At 45.3% G+C, this 16348-nt stretch overlaps 1 protein-coding gene across 5 annotated transcripts in view; it reads right to left on the bottom strand.

Annotated features, from left to right (window-relative positions):
- LOC110489919 (clathrin coat assembly protein AP180) overlaps nucleotides 1–16348 on the bottom strand; it is a 75194-nt gene that overhangs the window by 14923 nt on the left and 43923 nt on the right. For 4 of the 5 annotated variants that reach the window (XM_021562946.3, XM_090199836.1, XM_090199844.1 and 1 more), the window contains exons 1-4: nucleotides 6871–7039; nucleotides 6525–6601; nucleotides 5940–5954; nucleotides 293–481 (exon numbers count right to left, since the gene is read on the bottom strand). In XM_021562946.3, coding sequence (XP_021418621.3) covers nucleotides 293–308 — 16 coding nt within the window. In that variant the 5' untranslated portion in view covers nucleotides 309–481; nucleotides 5940–5954; nucleotides 6525–6601; nucleotides 6871–7039. Of the gene's footprint in view, nucleotides 1–292; nucleotides 482–5939; nucleotides 5955–6524; nucleotides 6602–6870; nucleotides 7040–7182; nucleotides 7196–8184; nucleotides 8209–8983; nucleotides 9046–16348 lie in introns of those variants that run through there. The other variant, XM_021562938.3, reaches the window with a different exon arrangement.

Here is a 16348-nt window from a genome sequence, read left to right as displayed (position 1 = left end):
TGCCCAAATAATGAATAATCTGTCAAGCTAATCATTATTTAGCGAGGGAACATTTGGAAATTAGTGTCCTTATTAGATGTCAATAACTAGAATTTTTCACAAATACAGAATTTCATGAACAGAGTATTTTTGTTAAGGTGTATGTAGTGTATACTGAAACTCGTAAATGTGAGAGTGTGAAAACCAGGTGGTGTAACTACATGTGAGCATGTCAGAGATTTCTCCAAACAAGCAGACAGCTGCTGTGTAGTCTGCCATGATGATTCCTCCCATGAGGCTGACCCCCACTGACCTCCGAACAGATCCATGTCTGAGGCGGTAGTGGCGGGCACGGGCAGCACCACCACGGGGACCACAGAGGGCACGGCGGGGCCATCCGTATGGGCCACCGTGGGCGTGGAAGCTGGACCAGCTGCAGCATCAGCAGCAGCAACAGCGGCTGGCTCAGAGGTGCTAGTGGGATCAGGGGGGGTATCTAAACCTACAACCCCCCCATCCATCCCCACCCAAGCCCATCCACAAGCACGACAGGATAGAGGAACAGGGGAATATAACAGGGAGAGATAAGTAGAGAGATTGTGTTGAGAAAAAGACGATAAGTGTAAGATACAGTGCCTTGCGAAAGTATTCAGCCCCCTTGAACTTTGCGACCTTTTGCCACATTTCAGGCTTCAAACATAAAGATATAAAACTGTATTTTTTTGTGAAGAATCAACAACAAGTGGGACACAATCATGAAGTGGAACGACATTTATTCGATATTTCAAACTTTTTTAACAAATCAAAAACTGAAAAATTGGGCGTGCAAAATTATTCAGCCCCCTTAAGTTAATACTTTGTAGCGCTGCATGGATCCCATGCAGCGACCCAAAAAAACGACTCCGAAAAAGAGGGAAACGAGGCGGTCTTCTGGTCAGACTCCGGAGACGGGCACACCGTGCACCACTCCCTAGCATTCTTCTTGCCAATGTCCAGTCTCTTGACAACAAGGTTGATGAAATCCGAGCAAGGGTAGCATTCCAGAGGGACATCAGAGACTGTAACGTTCTTTGCTTCACGGAAACGTGGCTCACTGGAGAGACGCTATCTGAGGCGGTGCAGCCAACGGGTTTCTCCACGCATCGCGCAGACAGAAACAAACATCTTTCTGGTAAGAAGAGGGGCAGGGGCGTATGCCTTCTGGCTAACATGACATGGTGTGATGAAAGAAACATACAGGAACTCAAATCCTTCTGTTCACCTGATTTAGAATTCCTCACAATCAAATGTAGACCGCATTATCTACCAAGAGAATTCTCTTCGATTATAATCACAGCCGTATATATCCCCCCCAAGCAGACACATCGATGACTCTGAATGAACTTTATTTGACTCTTTGCAAACTGGAAACAATTTATCCGGATGCTGCATTCATTGTAGCTGGGGATTTTAACAAGGCTAATCTGAAAACAAGACTCCCTAAATTTTATCAGCATATCGATGGTGGAAAGACCTTGGATCATTGTTACTCTAACTTCCGCAACGCATATAAGGCCCTGACCCGCCCCCCTTTCGGAAAAGCTGACCACGACTCCATTTTGTTGATCCCTGCCTACAGACAGAAACTAAAACAAGAGGCTCCCACGCTGAGGTCTGTCCAACGCTGGTCCGACCAAGCTGACTCCACACTCCAAGACTGCTTCCATCACGTGGACTGGGACATGTTTCGTATTGCGTCAGACAACAACATTGACGAATACGCTGATTCGGTGTGCGAGTTCATTAGAACGTGCGTTGAAGATGTCGTTCCCATAGCAACGATTAAAACATTCCCTAACCAGAAACCGTGGATTGATGGCAGCATTCGCGTGAAACTGAAAGCGCGAACCACTGCTTTTAATCAGGGCAAGGTGTCTGGTAACATGACCGAATACAAACAGTGCAGCTATTCCCTCCGCAAGGCTATCAAACAAGCTAAGCGTCAGTACAGAGACAAAGTAGAATCTCAATTCAACGGCTCAGACACAAGAGGCATGTGGCAGGGTCTACAGTCAATCACGGACTACAGGAAGAAATCCAGCCCAGTCACGGACCAGGATGTCCTGCTCCCAGGCAGACTAAATAACTTTTTTGCCCGCTTTGAGGACAATACAGTGCCACTGACACGGCCTGCAACGAAAACATGCGGTCTCTCCTTCACTGCAGCCGAGACATTTAAACGTGTTAACCCTCGCAAGGCTGCAGGCCCAGACGGCATCCCCAGCCGCGCCCTCAGAGCCTGCGCAGACCAGCTGGCCGGTCTGTTTACGGACATACTCAATCAATCCCTATACCAGTCTGCTGTTCCCACATGCTTCAAGAGGGCCACCATTGTTCCTGTTCCCAAGAAAGCTAAGGTAACTGAGCTAAACGACTACCGCCCCGTAGCACTCACTTCTGTCATCATGAAGTGCTTTGAGAGACTAGTCAAGGACCATATCACCTCCACCCTACCTGACACCCTAGACCCACTCCAATTTGCTTACCGCCCAAATAGGTCCACAGACGATGCAATCTCAACCACACTGCACACTGCCCTAACCCATCTGGACAAGAGGAATACCTATGTGAGAATGCTGTTCATTGACTAGAGCTCAGCATTCAACACCATAGTACCCTCCAAGCTTGTCATCAAGCTCGAGACCCTGGGTCTCGACCCCGCCCTGTGCAACTGGGTACTGGACTTCCTGACGGGCCGCCCCCAGGTGGTGAGGGTAGGCAACAACATCTCCTCCCCGCTGATCCTCAACACTGGGGCCCCACAAGGGTGCGTTCAGAGCCCTCTCCTGTACTCCCTGTTCACCCACAACTGCGTGGCCACGCACGCCTCCAACTCAATCATCAAGTTTGCGGACGACACAACGCATCACCGGGGGCAAACTACCTGCCCTCCAGGACACCTACACCACCCGATGTCACAGGAAGGCCATAAAGATCATCAAGGACATCAACCACCCGAGCCACTGCCTGTTCACCCCGCTATCATCCAGAAGGCGAGGTCAGTACAGGTGCATCAAAGCTGGGACAGAGAGACTGAAAAACAGCTTCTATCTCAAGGCCATCAGACTGTTAAACAGCCACCACTAACATTGGGTGGCTGCTGCCAACACACTGACACTGACTCAACTCCAGCCACTTTAATAATGGGAATTGATGGGAAATGATGTAAATATATCACTAGCCACTTTAAACAATGCTACCTTATATAATGTTACTTACCCTACATTATTCATCTCAGATGCATACGTATATACTGTACTCTATATCATCGACTGTATCCTTATGTAATACATGTATCACTAGCCACTTTAACTATGCCACTTTGTTTACATACTCATCTCATATGTATATACTGTACTCGATACCATCTACTGTATCTTGCCTATGCTGCTCTGTACCATCACTCATTCATATATCCTTATGTACATATTCTTTATCCCCTTACACTGTGTACAAGACAGTAGTTTTGGAATTGTTAGTTAGATTACTTGTTGGTTATTACTACATTGTCGGAACTAGAAGCACAAGCATTTCGCTACACTCGCATTAACATCTGCTAACCATGTGTATGTGACAAAATAAAATTTGATTTGATTTACACCTTATGCTGCGATTACAGCTTTAAGTCGCTTGGGGTATGTCTCTATCAGTTTTGCACATCGAGAGACTGACATTTTTTCCCATTCCTCCTTGCAAAACAGCTCGAGCTCAGTGAGGTTGGATGGAGAGTATTTGTGAACAGCAGTTTTCAGTTCTTTCCACAGATTCTTGATTGGATTCAGGTCTGGACTTTGACTTGGCCATTCTAACACCTGGATATGTTTATTTTTGAACCATTCCATTGTAGATTTTGCTTTATGTTTTAGATCATTGTCTTGTTGGAAGACAAATCTCCGTCCCAGTCTCAGGTCTTTTGCAGACTCCATCAGGTTTTCTTCCAGAATGGTCCTGTATTTGGCTCCATCCATCTTCCCATCAATTTTAACCATCTTCCCTGTCCCTGCTGAAGAAAAGCAGGCCCAAACCATGATGCTGCCACCACCATGTTTGACAGTGGGGATGGTGTGTTCAGGGTGATGAGCTGTGTTGCTTTTACGCCAAACATAACGTCTTGCATTGTTGCCAAAAAGTTTCATCTGACCAGAGCACCTTCTTCCACATGTTTGGTGTGTCTCCCAGTTGGCTTGTGGCAAACTTTAAACAACACTTTTTATGGATATCTTTAAGAAATGGCTTTCTTCTTGCCACTCTTCCATAAAGGCCAGATTTGTGCAATATACGACTGACTGATTGTTGTCCTATGGACAGAGTCTCCCACCTCAGCTATAGATCTCTGCAGTTCATCCAGAGTGATCATGGGCCTCTTGGCTGCATCTCTGATCAGTCTTCTCCTTGTATGAGCTGAAAGTTTAGAGGGACGGCCAGGTCTTGGTAGATTTGCAGTGGTCTGATACTCCTTCCATTTCAATATTATCGATTGCACAGTGCTCCTTGGGATGTTTAAAGCTTGGGAAACTTTTTGTATCCAAATCCGGCTTTAAACTTCTTCACAACAGTATCTCGGACCTGCCTGGTGTGTTCCTTGTTCTTCATGATGCTCTCTGCGCTTTTAACGGACCTCTGAGACTATCACAGTGCAGGTGCATTTATACGGAGACTTGATTACACACAGGTGGGTTGTATTTATCATCATTAGTCATTTAGGTCAACATTGGATCATTCAGAGATCCTCACTGAACTTCTGGAGAGAGTTTGCTGCACTGAAAGTAAAGGGGCTGAATAATTTTGCACGCCCAATTTTGTATGTTTCTTTCATCACACCATGTCATGTTAGCCAGAAGGCATACGCCCCTGCCCCTCTTCTTACCAGAAAGATGTTTGTTTCTGTCTGCGCGATGCGTGGAGAAACCCGTTGGCTGCACCGCCTCAGATAGCGTCTCTCCAGTGAGCCACGTTTCCGTGAAGCAAAGAACGTTACAGTCTCTGATGTCCCTCTGGAATGCTACCCTTGCTCGGATTTCATCAACCTTGTTGTCAAGAGACTGGACATTGGCAAGAAGAATGCTAGGGAGTGGTGCACGGTGTGCCCGTCTCCGGAGTCTGACCAGAAGACCGCCTCGTTTCCCTCTTTTTCGGAGTCGTTTTTTTGGGTCGCTGCATGGGATCCATGCAGCGCTACAAAGTATTAACTTAAGGGGGCTGAATAATTTTGCACGCCCAATTTTTCAGTTTTTGATTTGTTAAAAAAGTTTGAAATATCGAATAAATGTCGTTCCACTTCATGATTGTGTCCCACTTGTTGTTGATTCTTCACAAAAAAATACAGTTTTATATCTTTATGTTTGAAGCCTGAAATGTGGCAAAAGGTCGCAAAGTTCAAGGGGGCCGAATACTTTCGCAAGGCACTGTATGTCAAAGAGAACAGTGGTAATAGAGAAGTGTTTGGAGAGGAGTGTGTTACACCTTGAGAGGCATTGTTAGAGATCACAGAGCAAGAATACGAAGAAGGCTGCTACCTATATATGCTGATCCTCTCAGATCCCAGGTCTACAGCTGGAGTCATGCACTGAAAGCCCAGTGAGCCACAGGTACAATGGTCACGTTCCAGGCCGACTACATTGCAGTACATCATTGCATCAACTTATGGTTGTGTCAAACGTCATTGACTGCGCAGTCGGTATCAGATTGCTAAATCGTATGATATGGTTAGCTGATGATGTGGTTAGTTGATATGTTAAACACCTATCCAGATGTTGTGAGATCTAGTAGGCGTCGGCAATGCAGTCAGCCTGGAATGTGGCTAAAGCCTCCAGATAGATGTTAATCATAACTTCAGGTGTAAATCCTAGCAGTTCTCATGCTCTGCGGTGGATGGGAGCTGTGTAAAGAATGTAAAGAACAGTATGTTCCTCAGTACTCACCGCCACCAAGCAGATCTGTACAAGACAATGGGAGAGAGAGCGAGGGAGCGAGCGAGAGCGAGAGAGTGTGTGAGAGAGAGAGAGATAGAGAGAGAGAGAGAGAGAGAGAGAGAGAGAGAGAGAGAGAGAGAGAGCAAAGAGGAGACGTGAGTGAGGGATTAAATACAGAGAATATAAACAGAAATGCCAATCAGGGTCAATAACTTACTACCATACCACGTGAACACTGTACTTCTGATTTTCCAACTGCCTTCTTTAAAAAAAACACTCCAAGGAAAAAGTGTTATATGAGTAAGAGGCCCTTAAAGTGATTTCAATCTGCAGAGGGGCCAGGTTTGAATATTTGCTAATATTAGTCCTTCCCTTGAGTAAGGGTGGAGAGGAGGATGTAGGTAGAAAGCATGAAAGAGAGCAGGGTGAAATTCATTAGGCACCAAACGGAAGAAAACTAACTTAAACAGGGAGGGAAGTCCTGGGCCTGCAATGAGAAACGCTCAAGTACATGTACATATATATATATATATATATATATAAAGGCAGCCATAAAGGATGCAAACCAGATATTACATGTATTAAAGGACTTACCTCCCCATGACGAGATAGAGGCTGCTGCTCCACCTGCTGATGGGGAGGCTGACAATGGATCCAAGTCTAGCAGAGCACTGCAGATAGAGTGCGAGAAAGAGAGGGGGAGATAGAAAGAGAGTAACAGAGAGAGAGAGTGAGGAAGAGACAAGAGACAAAATGAAGATGAAGGGAGAGGCGAAGGAGAGACAGGAAGAAGGAAAAACAGAACGACAAAAAGGTTGAATGCAAACTGGAGATTGGAGACTGTAGATTGTACAACATAGCACATTGTTAAAGCTAGTGTGGCCCCTGAAGTGGCACTTGAAGTGGCCAACCTAAGAGCCCATAGCAGATGGGCGCCTACTTGTTGGAGCCCTTGAAGGTGGGTGCCGCCGTGGGTCTGGCAGGTGGTCCAGGGCGGGCAGGAGCAACAGGAGCAGCAGCAGCTGCAGGGGCCGCTTGAGCTTTTGTAGGCGTGGCGGCTGCGGCCGGGGAGCCATTTGCTTCACACTCCTGTCAGATGGAGGGTTAGCCTCGTTAGTCAGTTACCATGGCGACGCACCACAGTTACAGAGACAGAATGAACACACTTCAAATGATTGTCAAATTGTCGGCAGTTGTCAAAACGATTTGTTGAGGTGCAGAGACAGAGTAAAATAAGGGGTAGCTGACTCACCTTGGTTGGTGACCTGCAAAATGATACAATAAGAACGAGTTAAAGCCATCATAGCATCACCAGATGATATGCATGGTGAAGCACAAGGGCTGTTATTGAGCTGTGTCAAAGTGACAGCTAAATCAGCGCTGTTGTTTGGGTGGCAGAGAGCAGGCATTTCCAGGCAACTCCAATGTGAAAACATACACTCTTAGAAAGAAATAGCTATCTAGAACCAATAACGGTTCTTTGGCTGTCCCCATCGGATAACCCTTTGAAGAACCCTTTTTGCTTCCAGGTAGAACCCTTTTGGATCCAGGTAGAAGTTTGGGTTCCATGTAGAACCCTTATCACAGAGTGTTCTACATGGAACCCAAACAGAGTTCTAACTGGAACCAAAAAGGGTTCTCCTATGGGGACAGCCGAAGTACCCTTATGGAAGCCTTTTTTCTAAGAGTGTCCTGCATCTGTAGAGTTTAGATTTGCAACACTGAATAAAATAAAATTAAGTAACTTCCTTGCACAAAGCTTTTCATTCTTATTTTCCAGACATAACAAACCCATGTTTTGCAATGACATGCATCAAAAGGGTTGAGGAGTTGAGTGGATCCCAATAACATGACAATGAAGTTAATATGAACAATGAAGAGCTAAGAAACCAGATTCACGTCATATTAAAAAAACTATGCAAAGTGAATCTTGGGTAAGTCCCGAGTCAGCTGTCAAAATTCATATTAATATTGAGAGAGAGGCAAAGCTCAGGAGAGACACTGAAAAATCACAAATATGCCAAATTCACATCAATTCTATAGAATCCCATTTGAACTTCACAACACTGAAAAACATGACTTTAAACTGGAGGTTCAAATGTCAATTCTATAGAATCCTCATGTGAATGTCACGAAACAATTGGGGATTTTTTTTTTTTTTACAGTTTCATTCACTTCAATACAAGACAACAGCAAATAATGACCCGGCCCTCCACGTCAACTCATTCTGTAGGAGATCCAGCAGAATACTCACACATCATCTCTGTGAACATCCTCTCTGTAACACACATTGACAATCACTGGCATTTGCTAAGACTTCATCTGCTAAGTTTCTTTCCATACATCCGATCTGATGATGCACCCCCACCCACCACACACACAAATACTATCTTGTATCGTTGTCCTACTAAGGTCCTGTCGAGAACACACGACAGACAGTCTGGTGATGACAGCTTCAGTCCAATCACTGCCCATAAAAATCACACAATCTAGAGGGCATACACTGGAGGTCCTAATGATGTTAATTGAGAGAGGCTGCGCATAATTAAAGCCTATGGGACATCAGGGTCAAGCACAGTTCTAATTTGGGTTCACTGGATGGTCACAGACTATTTTCACACACTGACGGAGGCTCTTCAGCCGAAGTGTTGGTAAAATAAATCCACAGCAAGAGGAGGCAGAAGGTTTCCATTTCAGGCATTTAACAGATGCACTCATCCAGAGCTACTTACAGGAGCAATTGGGGTTAATATTTCTCACCTAGTCGGCTCAGGGATTTGAACCAGAGACCTTTCGGTTACTGGCTCAATGCTCTTAACCGCTCTTAACCGTTAGGCTACCTGCCACCCCCAGTATGACTTTCTGTTTCACCTTTAGGGTGTGTGTTCTTTATTTATTTACTCCACAGACTTTTTAAAACCCAACGTATGTGCGTGCATGCATATGTAATGTACTGAGATTGCTGAATTCTCAAATGTGAAGTAAATAGGAAGTAAAGTAGTCCCACTCCCAAGTAGCCCTGGTGGTTGGTGGAGAGTGTGGTTGGTACTTACGGCTTCTTCCCCTCCAGAGTGTTCAGGTGAGTCTCCAGGGACTGCAGGAGACTCTCAGGGGCCTGGTGAACGGGAAGAGATGGGCAACATATTACTACAGGCGCCACAGGGCTATAGTATACCGTACAGTACATGGATCAGACACATAGGTTATGAGCAGGGGTCTCCAACTTTGAACCAAGAGAGCTACTGGCGGTGCCGGCTTTTATTCCAGTCCAGTAGGCTTAGATTGGAAAATACCATAATTAGTTGATTATTTGTACTACTGGTGTGATGGTGTGCAGGCTTTTGTTCCAGCCCAGCACCCAGTAACTTTCCAGGTCTCTGGAGGACCCTGGGGAAATGTTCAACGGTAAAACATGAAGACACAAGGGAACATTTATGTCAGGGCACACAGAGTATCAGGGGAGCTCTTGACAGGTGATGACACTTGACTTGATAAAGGGTCTGGGGGGAAACATAGAGGGATGAGAAGAAGAGCCAGAGGAGGTCTGACACAAAGAATGCTCACATTGGGCCCAACAGGGGACAGAGAATGGTCACATTGGGCCCAACAGGGGACAGAGAATGTTCACATTGGGCCCAACAGGGGACAGAGAATGGTCACATTGGGGCTAACAGGGAATAAAGAGAATGGTCACATTGGGGCTAATAGGGAATAAAAAGAATGGTCACATTGGGGCTAACAGGGAATAAAGAAAATGGTCACATTGGGGCTAACAGGGAATAAAGAGAATGGTCACATTGGGGCTAACAGGGAACAAAGAGAATGGTCACATTGGGGCTAACAGGGAATAAAGAGAATGGTCACAGTAGGGCTAACAGGGAACAAAGAGAATGGTCACATTGGGGCTAACAGGAAACATAGAGAGTAGTCACATTGGGGATACAGGGGAACACAGAGATTGGTCACACCAGGGCTAACAGGGAACACAGAGAATGGTCACATTGGGGCTAACAGGGTACACACAAAGAATTATCACATTGGGGCTATCAGGGGATATACAAAGAATTATCACATTGGAGCTAACAGGGTACACTGGGTCTAACAGTGGACACAGAATTATCACATCGGGACTAACGGGACATATAGAATGATCACATTGGGGCAATGGGGCAATTCCAATTCCTACAATAGGAAATGCTAATTGTGTGCCACTTCAAAATGTCTTTCACAAAGCAGTTCAGTCCATTCATAACTTAAATGTACTAAACTAGCCATGAGTATGTTAAAGAACAACGCTTCCATCAATGCAGTTATACTGCATTCTCAAACTTACAGACAGACTGTAAACACATCATAGCAAAACATGCTGCACAGCCACAGATGGCAGTACACCTGATAGGCTAAGCAGTTAGCATCTAGCAAGCCACGTGTACGCTGTCACAGCTAAATGGGCCAGCCAAATCTCACACACTTCCCTCTTAAATCACTATTATTTTCCTGCCCATTTACCTTGGTCTACTTCCTCTGATAACCCAATAAATGTCTTGGTATTCTAGGTAATTGTGCCTGAAATGTAAAGAGGCCTCGGAGGCCTTTTCAATATGAAAGAGGAACGGCCCATTTCAGAACTAAGTACCAGTAGTAGTGTGTCTACTCTGACCTCTCTGTTTTTATTAGGTCACACCGTAGCAAAACAACGAAAAACCAGCGTGTCTTATCAGACACATTCAGATAACACCTCCCAATTTAACTTAGTTTTGGACAGTTTTCTTCCATTTCGTGCCTATTGAAAACAACCCAGGTGTGTGATTGACTAACACAGAGCTTCCAGAGGGAGGAGTGACAGTTCCATCACTTCCAGAGGCGAATTGGGCCATGTACGAACCCACAGGGGTCCTTGTATTAAACAGGTGTCTCAAGCTGTTCAGGGAACATTTAGGTACATTTAGGGAGGGTCTGCTCTACACTGTTGGCAGTGATATCGCTGTAATGACTTTCTAAGCATCTTCACTGAGCAATCAAAGGAAAATAACGACTATATGAATTGGAACAGTTTTCTCCTAGAATCTCCTAGATTCTGTTCAGCCTACAGTACGCGTATAATGTGCATGTATATATGTCATGAATGCATTATGACGATGGCCGTAATGTAGATCATTACTCATTATTTGCCTCTGCCAAACGATGCACTCCAAAGAGGGGTTAAGAGATCTGATGATTAGACGCTAATACAATCTATTTAGATGCTATTACAGACAATGCACAGCCACAAACATAGTAGACGGGTGCAAATATGTTATTTCCTTGCTTCACGCCGTTCCAATGCTTTTGTATTCCCTACAGCACTGTGGGATCATCAAGATCCACCTGGAATTGACATTTCGGTCTATCTGTCATAGATAAGAGGCTGCTGTTTCCTTACAACAGAGAATATAGCAAGTAAAACACTGGAATGGTAGATTTGCAATGGAAGAATGTGCAAAGTAGAAATACAAATAATGGGGTGCAAAGGAGCAAAATAAATAAATTAAATACAGTAGGGAAAGAGGTAGTTGTTTGGGCTAAATTATAGGTGGGCTATGTACAGGTGCAGTAATCTGTGAGCTGCTCTGACAATTGGTGCTTAAAGCTAGTGAGGGAGATAAGTGTTTCCAGTTTCAGAGATTTTTGTAGTTCGTTCCAGTCATTGACAGCAGAGAACTGGAAGGAGAGGCGGCCAAAGAAAGAATTGGTTTTGAGGGTGACTAGAGAGATATACCTGCTGGAGCGCGTTCTACAGGTGGGAGATGCTATGGTGACCAGCGAGCTGAGATAAAGGGGGACTTTACCTAGCAGGGACTTGTAGATGACATGGAGCCAGTGGGTTTGGCGACGAGTATGAAGCGAGGGCCAGCCAACGAGAGCGTACAGGTCGCAATGGTGGGTAGTATATGGGGCTTTGGTGACAAAACGGATTGCACTGTGATAGACTGCATCCAATTTGTTGAGTAGGGTATTGGAGGCTATTTTGTAAATGAAATCGCCAAAGTCGAGGATTGGTAGAATGGTCAGTTTTACAAGGGTATGTTTGGCAGCATGAGTGAAGGATGCTTTGTTGCGAAATAGGAAGCCAATTCTAGATTTAACTTTGGATTGGAGATGTTTGATATGGGTCTGGAAGGAGAGTTTACAGTCTAACCAGACACCTAAGTATTTGTAGTTGTCCACGTATTCTAAGTCAGAGCCGTCCAGAGTAGTGATGTTGGACAAGCGGGCAGGTGCAGGTAGCGATCGGTTGAAGAGCATGCATTTAGTTTTACTTGTATTTAAGAGCAATTGGAGGCCACGGAAGGAGAGTTGTATGGCATTGAAGCTTGCCTGGAGGGTTGTTAACACAGTGTCCAAAGAAGGGCCAGAAGTATACAGAATGGTGTCGTCTGCGTAGAGGTGGATCAGAGACTCACCAGCAGCAAGACCGACCTCATTGATGTATACAGAGAAGAGAGTCGGTCCAAGAATTGAACCCTGTGGCACCCCCATAGAGACGGCCAGAGGTCCGGACAGCAGACCCTCCGATTTGACACACTGAACTCTATCAGAGAAGTAGTTGGTGAACCAGGCGAGGCAATCATTTGAGAAACCAAGGCTGTCGAGTCTGCCGATGAGGATGTGGTGATTGACAGAGTCGAAAGCCTTGGCCAGATCAATGAATACGGCTGCACAGTAATGTTTCTTATCGATGGCGGTTAAGATATCGTTTAGGACCTTGAGCGTGGCTGAGGTGCACCCATTACCAGCTCTGAAACCAGATTGCATAGCAGAGAAGGTATGGTGAGATTTGAAATGGTCGGTAATCTGTTTGTTGACTTGGCTTTCGAAGACCTTAGAAAGGCATGGTAGGATAGATATAGGTCTGTAGCAGTTTGGGTCAAGAGTGTCCCCCCCTTTGAAGAGGGGGATGACCATAGCTGCTTTCCAATCTTTGGGAATCTCAGACGACACGAAAGAGAGGATGAACAGGCTAGTAATAGGGGTGGCAACAATTTCGGCAGATAATTTTAGAAAGAAAGGGTCCAGATTGTCTAGCCCGGCTGATTTGTAGGGGTCCAGATTTTGCAGCTCTTTCAGAACATCGGCTGAATGGATTTGGGAGAAGGAGAAATGGGGAAGGCTTGGGCGAGTTGCTGTGGGGGGTGCAGTGCTGTTGACCGGGGTAGGAGTAGCCAGGTGGAAAGCATGGCCAGCCGTAGAAAAATGCTTATTGAAATTCTCAATTATGGTGGATTTATCAGTGGTGACAGTGTTTCCTATCTTCAGTGCAGTGGGCAGCTGGGAGGAGGTGTTCTTATTCTCCATGGACTTTACAGTGTCCCAGAACTTTTTTGAGTTAGTGTTACAGGAAGCAAATTTCTGCTTGAAAAAGCAACCTTGGCTTTTCTAACTGCCTGTGTATAATGGTTTCTAGCTTCCTAATGGTTAATGGTTTCTAGCTTCCGTTTGATGCTAATGCAGAACGCCATAGGATGTTTTTGTGTTGGTTAAGGGCAGTCAGGTCTGGGGAGAACCAAGGGCTATATCTGTTCCTGGTTCTAAATTTCTTGAATGGGGCATGTTTATTTAAGATGGTTAGGAAGGCATTTAAAAAAAATATCCAGGCATCCTCTACTGACGGGATGAGATCAATATCCTTCCAGGATACCCCGGCCAGGTCGATTAGAAAGGCCTGCTCGCTGAAGTGTTTCAGGGAGCGTTTGACAGTGATGAGTGGAGGTCGTTTGACCGCTGACCCATTACTGATGCAGGCAATGAGGCAGTGATCGCTGAGATCTTGGTTGAAGACAGCAGAGTTGTATTTAGAGGGCAAGTTGGTTAGGATGATATCTATGAGGGTGCCCGTGTTTAAGGCTTTGGGGAGGTACCTGGTAGGTTCATTGATCATTTGTGTGAGATTGAGGGCATCAAGTTTAGATTGTAGGATGGCTGGGGTGTTAAGCATGTTCCAGTTTAGGTCGCCTAGCAGCACGAGCTCTGAAGATAGATGGGGGGCAATCAGTTCACATATGGTGTCCAGAGCACAGCTGGGGGCAGAGGGTGGTCTATAGCAGGCGGCAACGGTGAGAGACTTGTTTTTAGAGAGGTGGATTTTTAAAAGTAGAAGTTCAAATTGTTTGGGTACAGACCTGGATAGTAGGACAGAACTCTGCAGGCTATCTTTGCAGTAGATTGCAACACCGCAGTTCTATCTTGTCTGAAAATGTTGTAGTTTGGAATTAAAATGTCTGAATTTTTGGTGGTCTTCCTAAGCCAGGATTCAGACACAGCTAGAACATCCGGGTTGGCAGAGTGTGCTAAAGCAGTGAATAGAACAAACTTAGAGAGGAGGCTTCTAATGTTAACATGCATGAAACCCAGGCTATTACGGTTACAGAAGTCGTCAAAAGAGAGCGCCTGGGGAATAGGAGTGGAGCTAGGCACTGCAGGGCCTGGATCCACCTCTACATCGGCAGAGGAACAGAGGAGGAGTAGAATAAGGGTGCGGCTAAAAGCAATAAGAATTGGTCGTCTAGAACGTCTGGAACAGAGAGTAAAAGGAGGTTTCTGGGGGCGATAAAAGAGCATCAAGGTATAATGTACAGACAAAGGTATGGTAGGATGTGAATACAGTGGAGGTAAACCTAGGTATTGAGTGATGAAGAGAGAGATATTGTCTCTAGAACCATTATTGAAACCAGGAGATGTCATTGCATGTGTGGGTGGTGGAACTAATAGGTTGGATAAGGTATAGTGAGCAGGACTAGAGGCTCTACAGTGAAATAAGCCAATAAACACTAACCAGAACAGCAATGGACAAGGCATATTGACATTAAGGAGAGGCATGATTAGTCGAGTGATCAAAAGGGTCCAGTGAGTAGAGAGGTTGGTTGGGGGTCACGGCGATTTAGACAGCTAGCCAGGCCATCGGTAGCAAGCTAGCATAGGATGGAGGTCTGTTATTAGCCACCTCTTGCGTTCCGTCAGTAGATTAGTGGGGTTCCGTGTGGTAGAGGGGATTAATCCAAATCACACAACAAAAAAACAAAAAAAATAGATATAGTTATAGAGGCCCAAGAAGAAAAAAAAAATAATAATAATAAAAATAAATAAATAAATTGTCTGATTGTCTATTCAGATAGCAGCCGATAAGACAGCTAACGGTTAGCGGGCCGCAGATGGGCGTTCAGGTAACGTCGCGACGGAGGAGCCAGCCGGATAACTCCTTCGGGTAGATAACGTCGGCAGTCCAGTTGTGAAGGCCCGGTGGGGCTCCGCGTAGGCAGTAAAACGGGTCCGGATAGGTGATTGTAGCCCAGGAGTGATTGATGGAACACTTCAGCTGGCTAGCTCCGGAATAATTTATGTTTGCTCCGGAATCGACGAAAGCCGATAGTCACACGGATAGCAGCTAGCTAGCTGTGAGATCCAGGTATGAATGTCCAGAGTTAGCGGTTGAAATCCAGGGACATGGAGAGAAAAATTGGTCCGGTATGTTCCGTTCCGAGCCGCGCTGCGCCGTACAAAACTGGCGATAGATTTTCGAGCTAAAGGATAGCTGATGACCACAATCCGTGGTTAGCTGAATACTAACGATTAGCCAGTAAAGAAGCTAACTAGCTTCTGATTAGCTTCTGAATTAGCTTCTGGCTAGCTTCTGGCTAGCTCCTGGCTAGCTTCTGGAGGATTACAGATTTGAGGTAAATAACACTTTTTTTATAAATATAAATTGGTGAGGCGGGTTGCAGGAGAGTGTTTTGAAGATGAGTTTATGGAAAATTAAAAAATATATATAAAAAGGTATGTGAAAAAAGTAGCAAATATATATATATATACGGGACACGACAAAACGAGGACAAAAGACGTCTGAACTGCTATGCCATCTTGGAATAAAATTATATGAGATGAGTAATGCCAGATATGTAAATATTATTAAAGTGACAAGCGTTCCATTCCTTAAAGTGGCCAGTGATTCCTAGTCTATGCCTATAGGCAGCAGCCTCTAATGTGCTAGTGATGGCTGTTTAACAGTCTGATGGCCTTGAGATAGAAGCTGTTTTTCAGTCTCTCGGTCCCAGCTTTGATGCACCTGTACTGACCGCGCCTTCTGGATGATAGCAGGGTGAACAGGCAGTGGCTTGGGTTCTTGATGATATTTTTGGCCTTCCTGTGACATCAGGTGCTGTAGGTGTCCTGGAGGGTGTGTAGTTTGCCCCCGGTAATGCATTGGGCAGACTGAACTACCCTCTGGAGAGCCTTGCGGTTGCGGGCGGTGCAGTTGCCGCACCAGGCGGTGATACAGCCCGACAGAATGCTTTAAATTGTGCATCTGTAAAAATGTGTGAGGGTTTTAGGTGTCAAGCCAAATTTCTTTAGCCGCCTGAGATTGAAGATGCTCTGTTGCGCCT

This window comes from Oncorhynchus mykiss, chromosome 2, assembly GCF_057628025.1.
Source record: "Oncorhynchus mykiss isolate SJ-2025 chromosome 2, ASM5762802v1, whole genome shotgun sequence".
NCBI lineage: Eukaryota > Metazoa > Chordata > Actinopteri > Salmoniformes > Salmonidae > Oncorhynchus > Oncorhynchus mykiss.
Note: the sequence above shows the minus strand (reverse complement) of the source record. Positions and strands in the feature narration are given on the sequence as shown.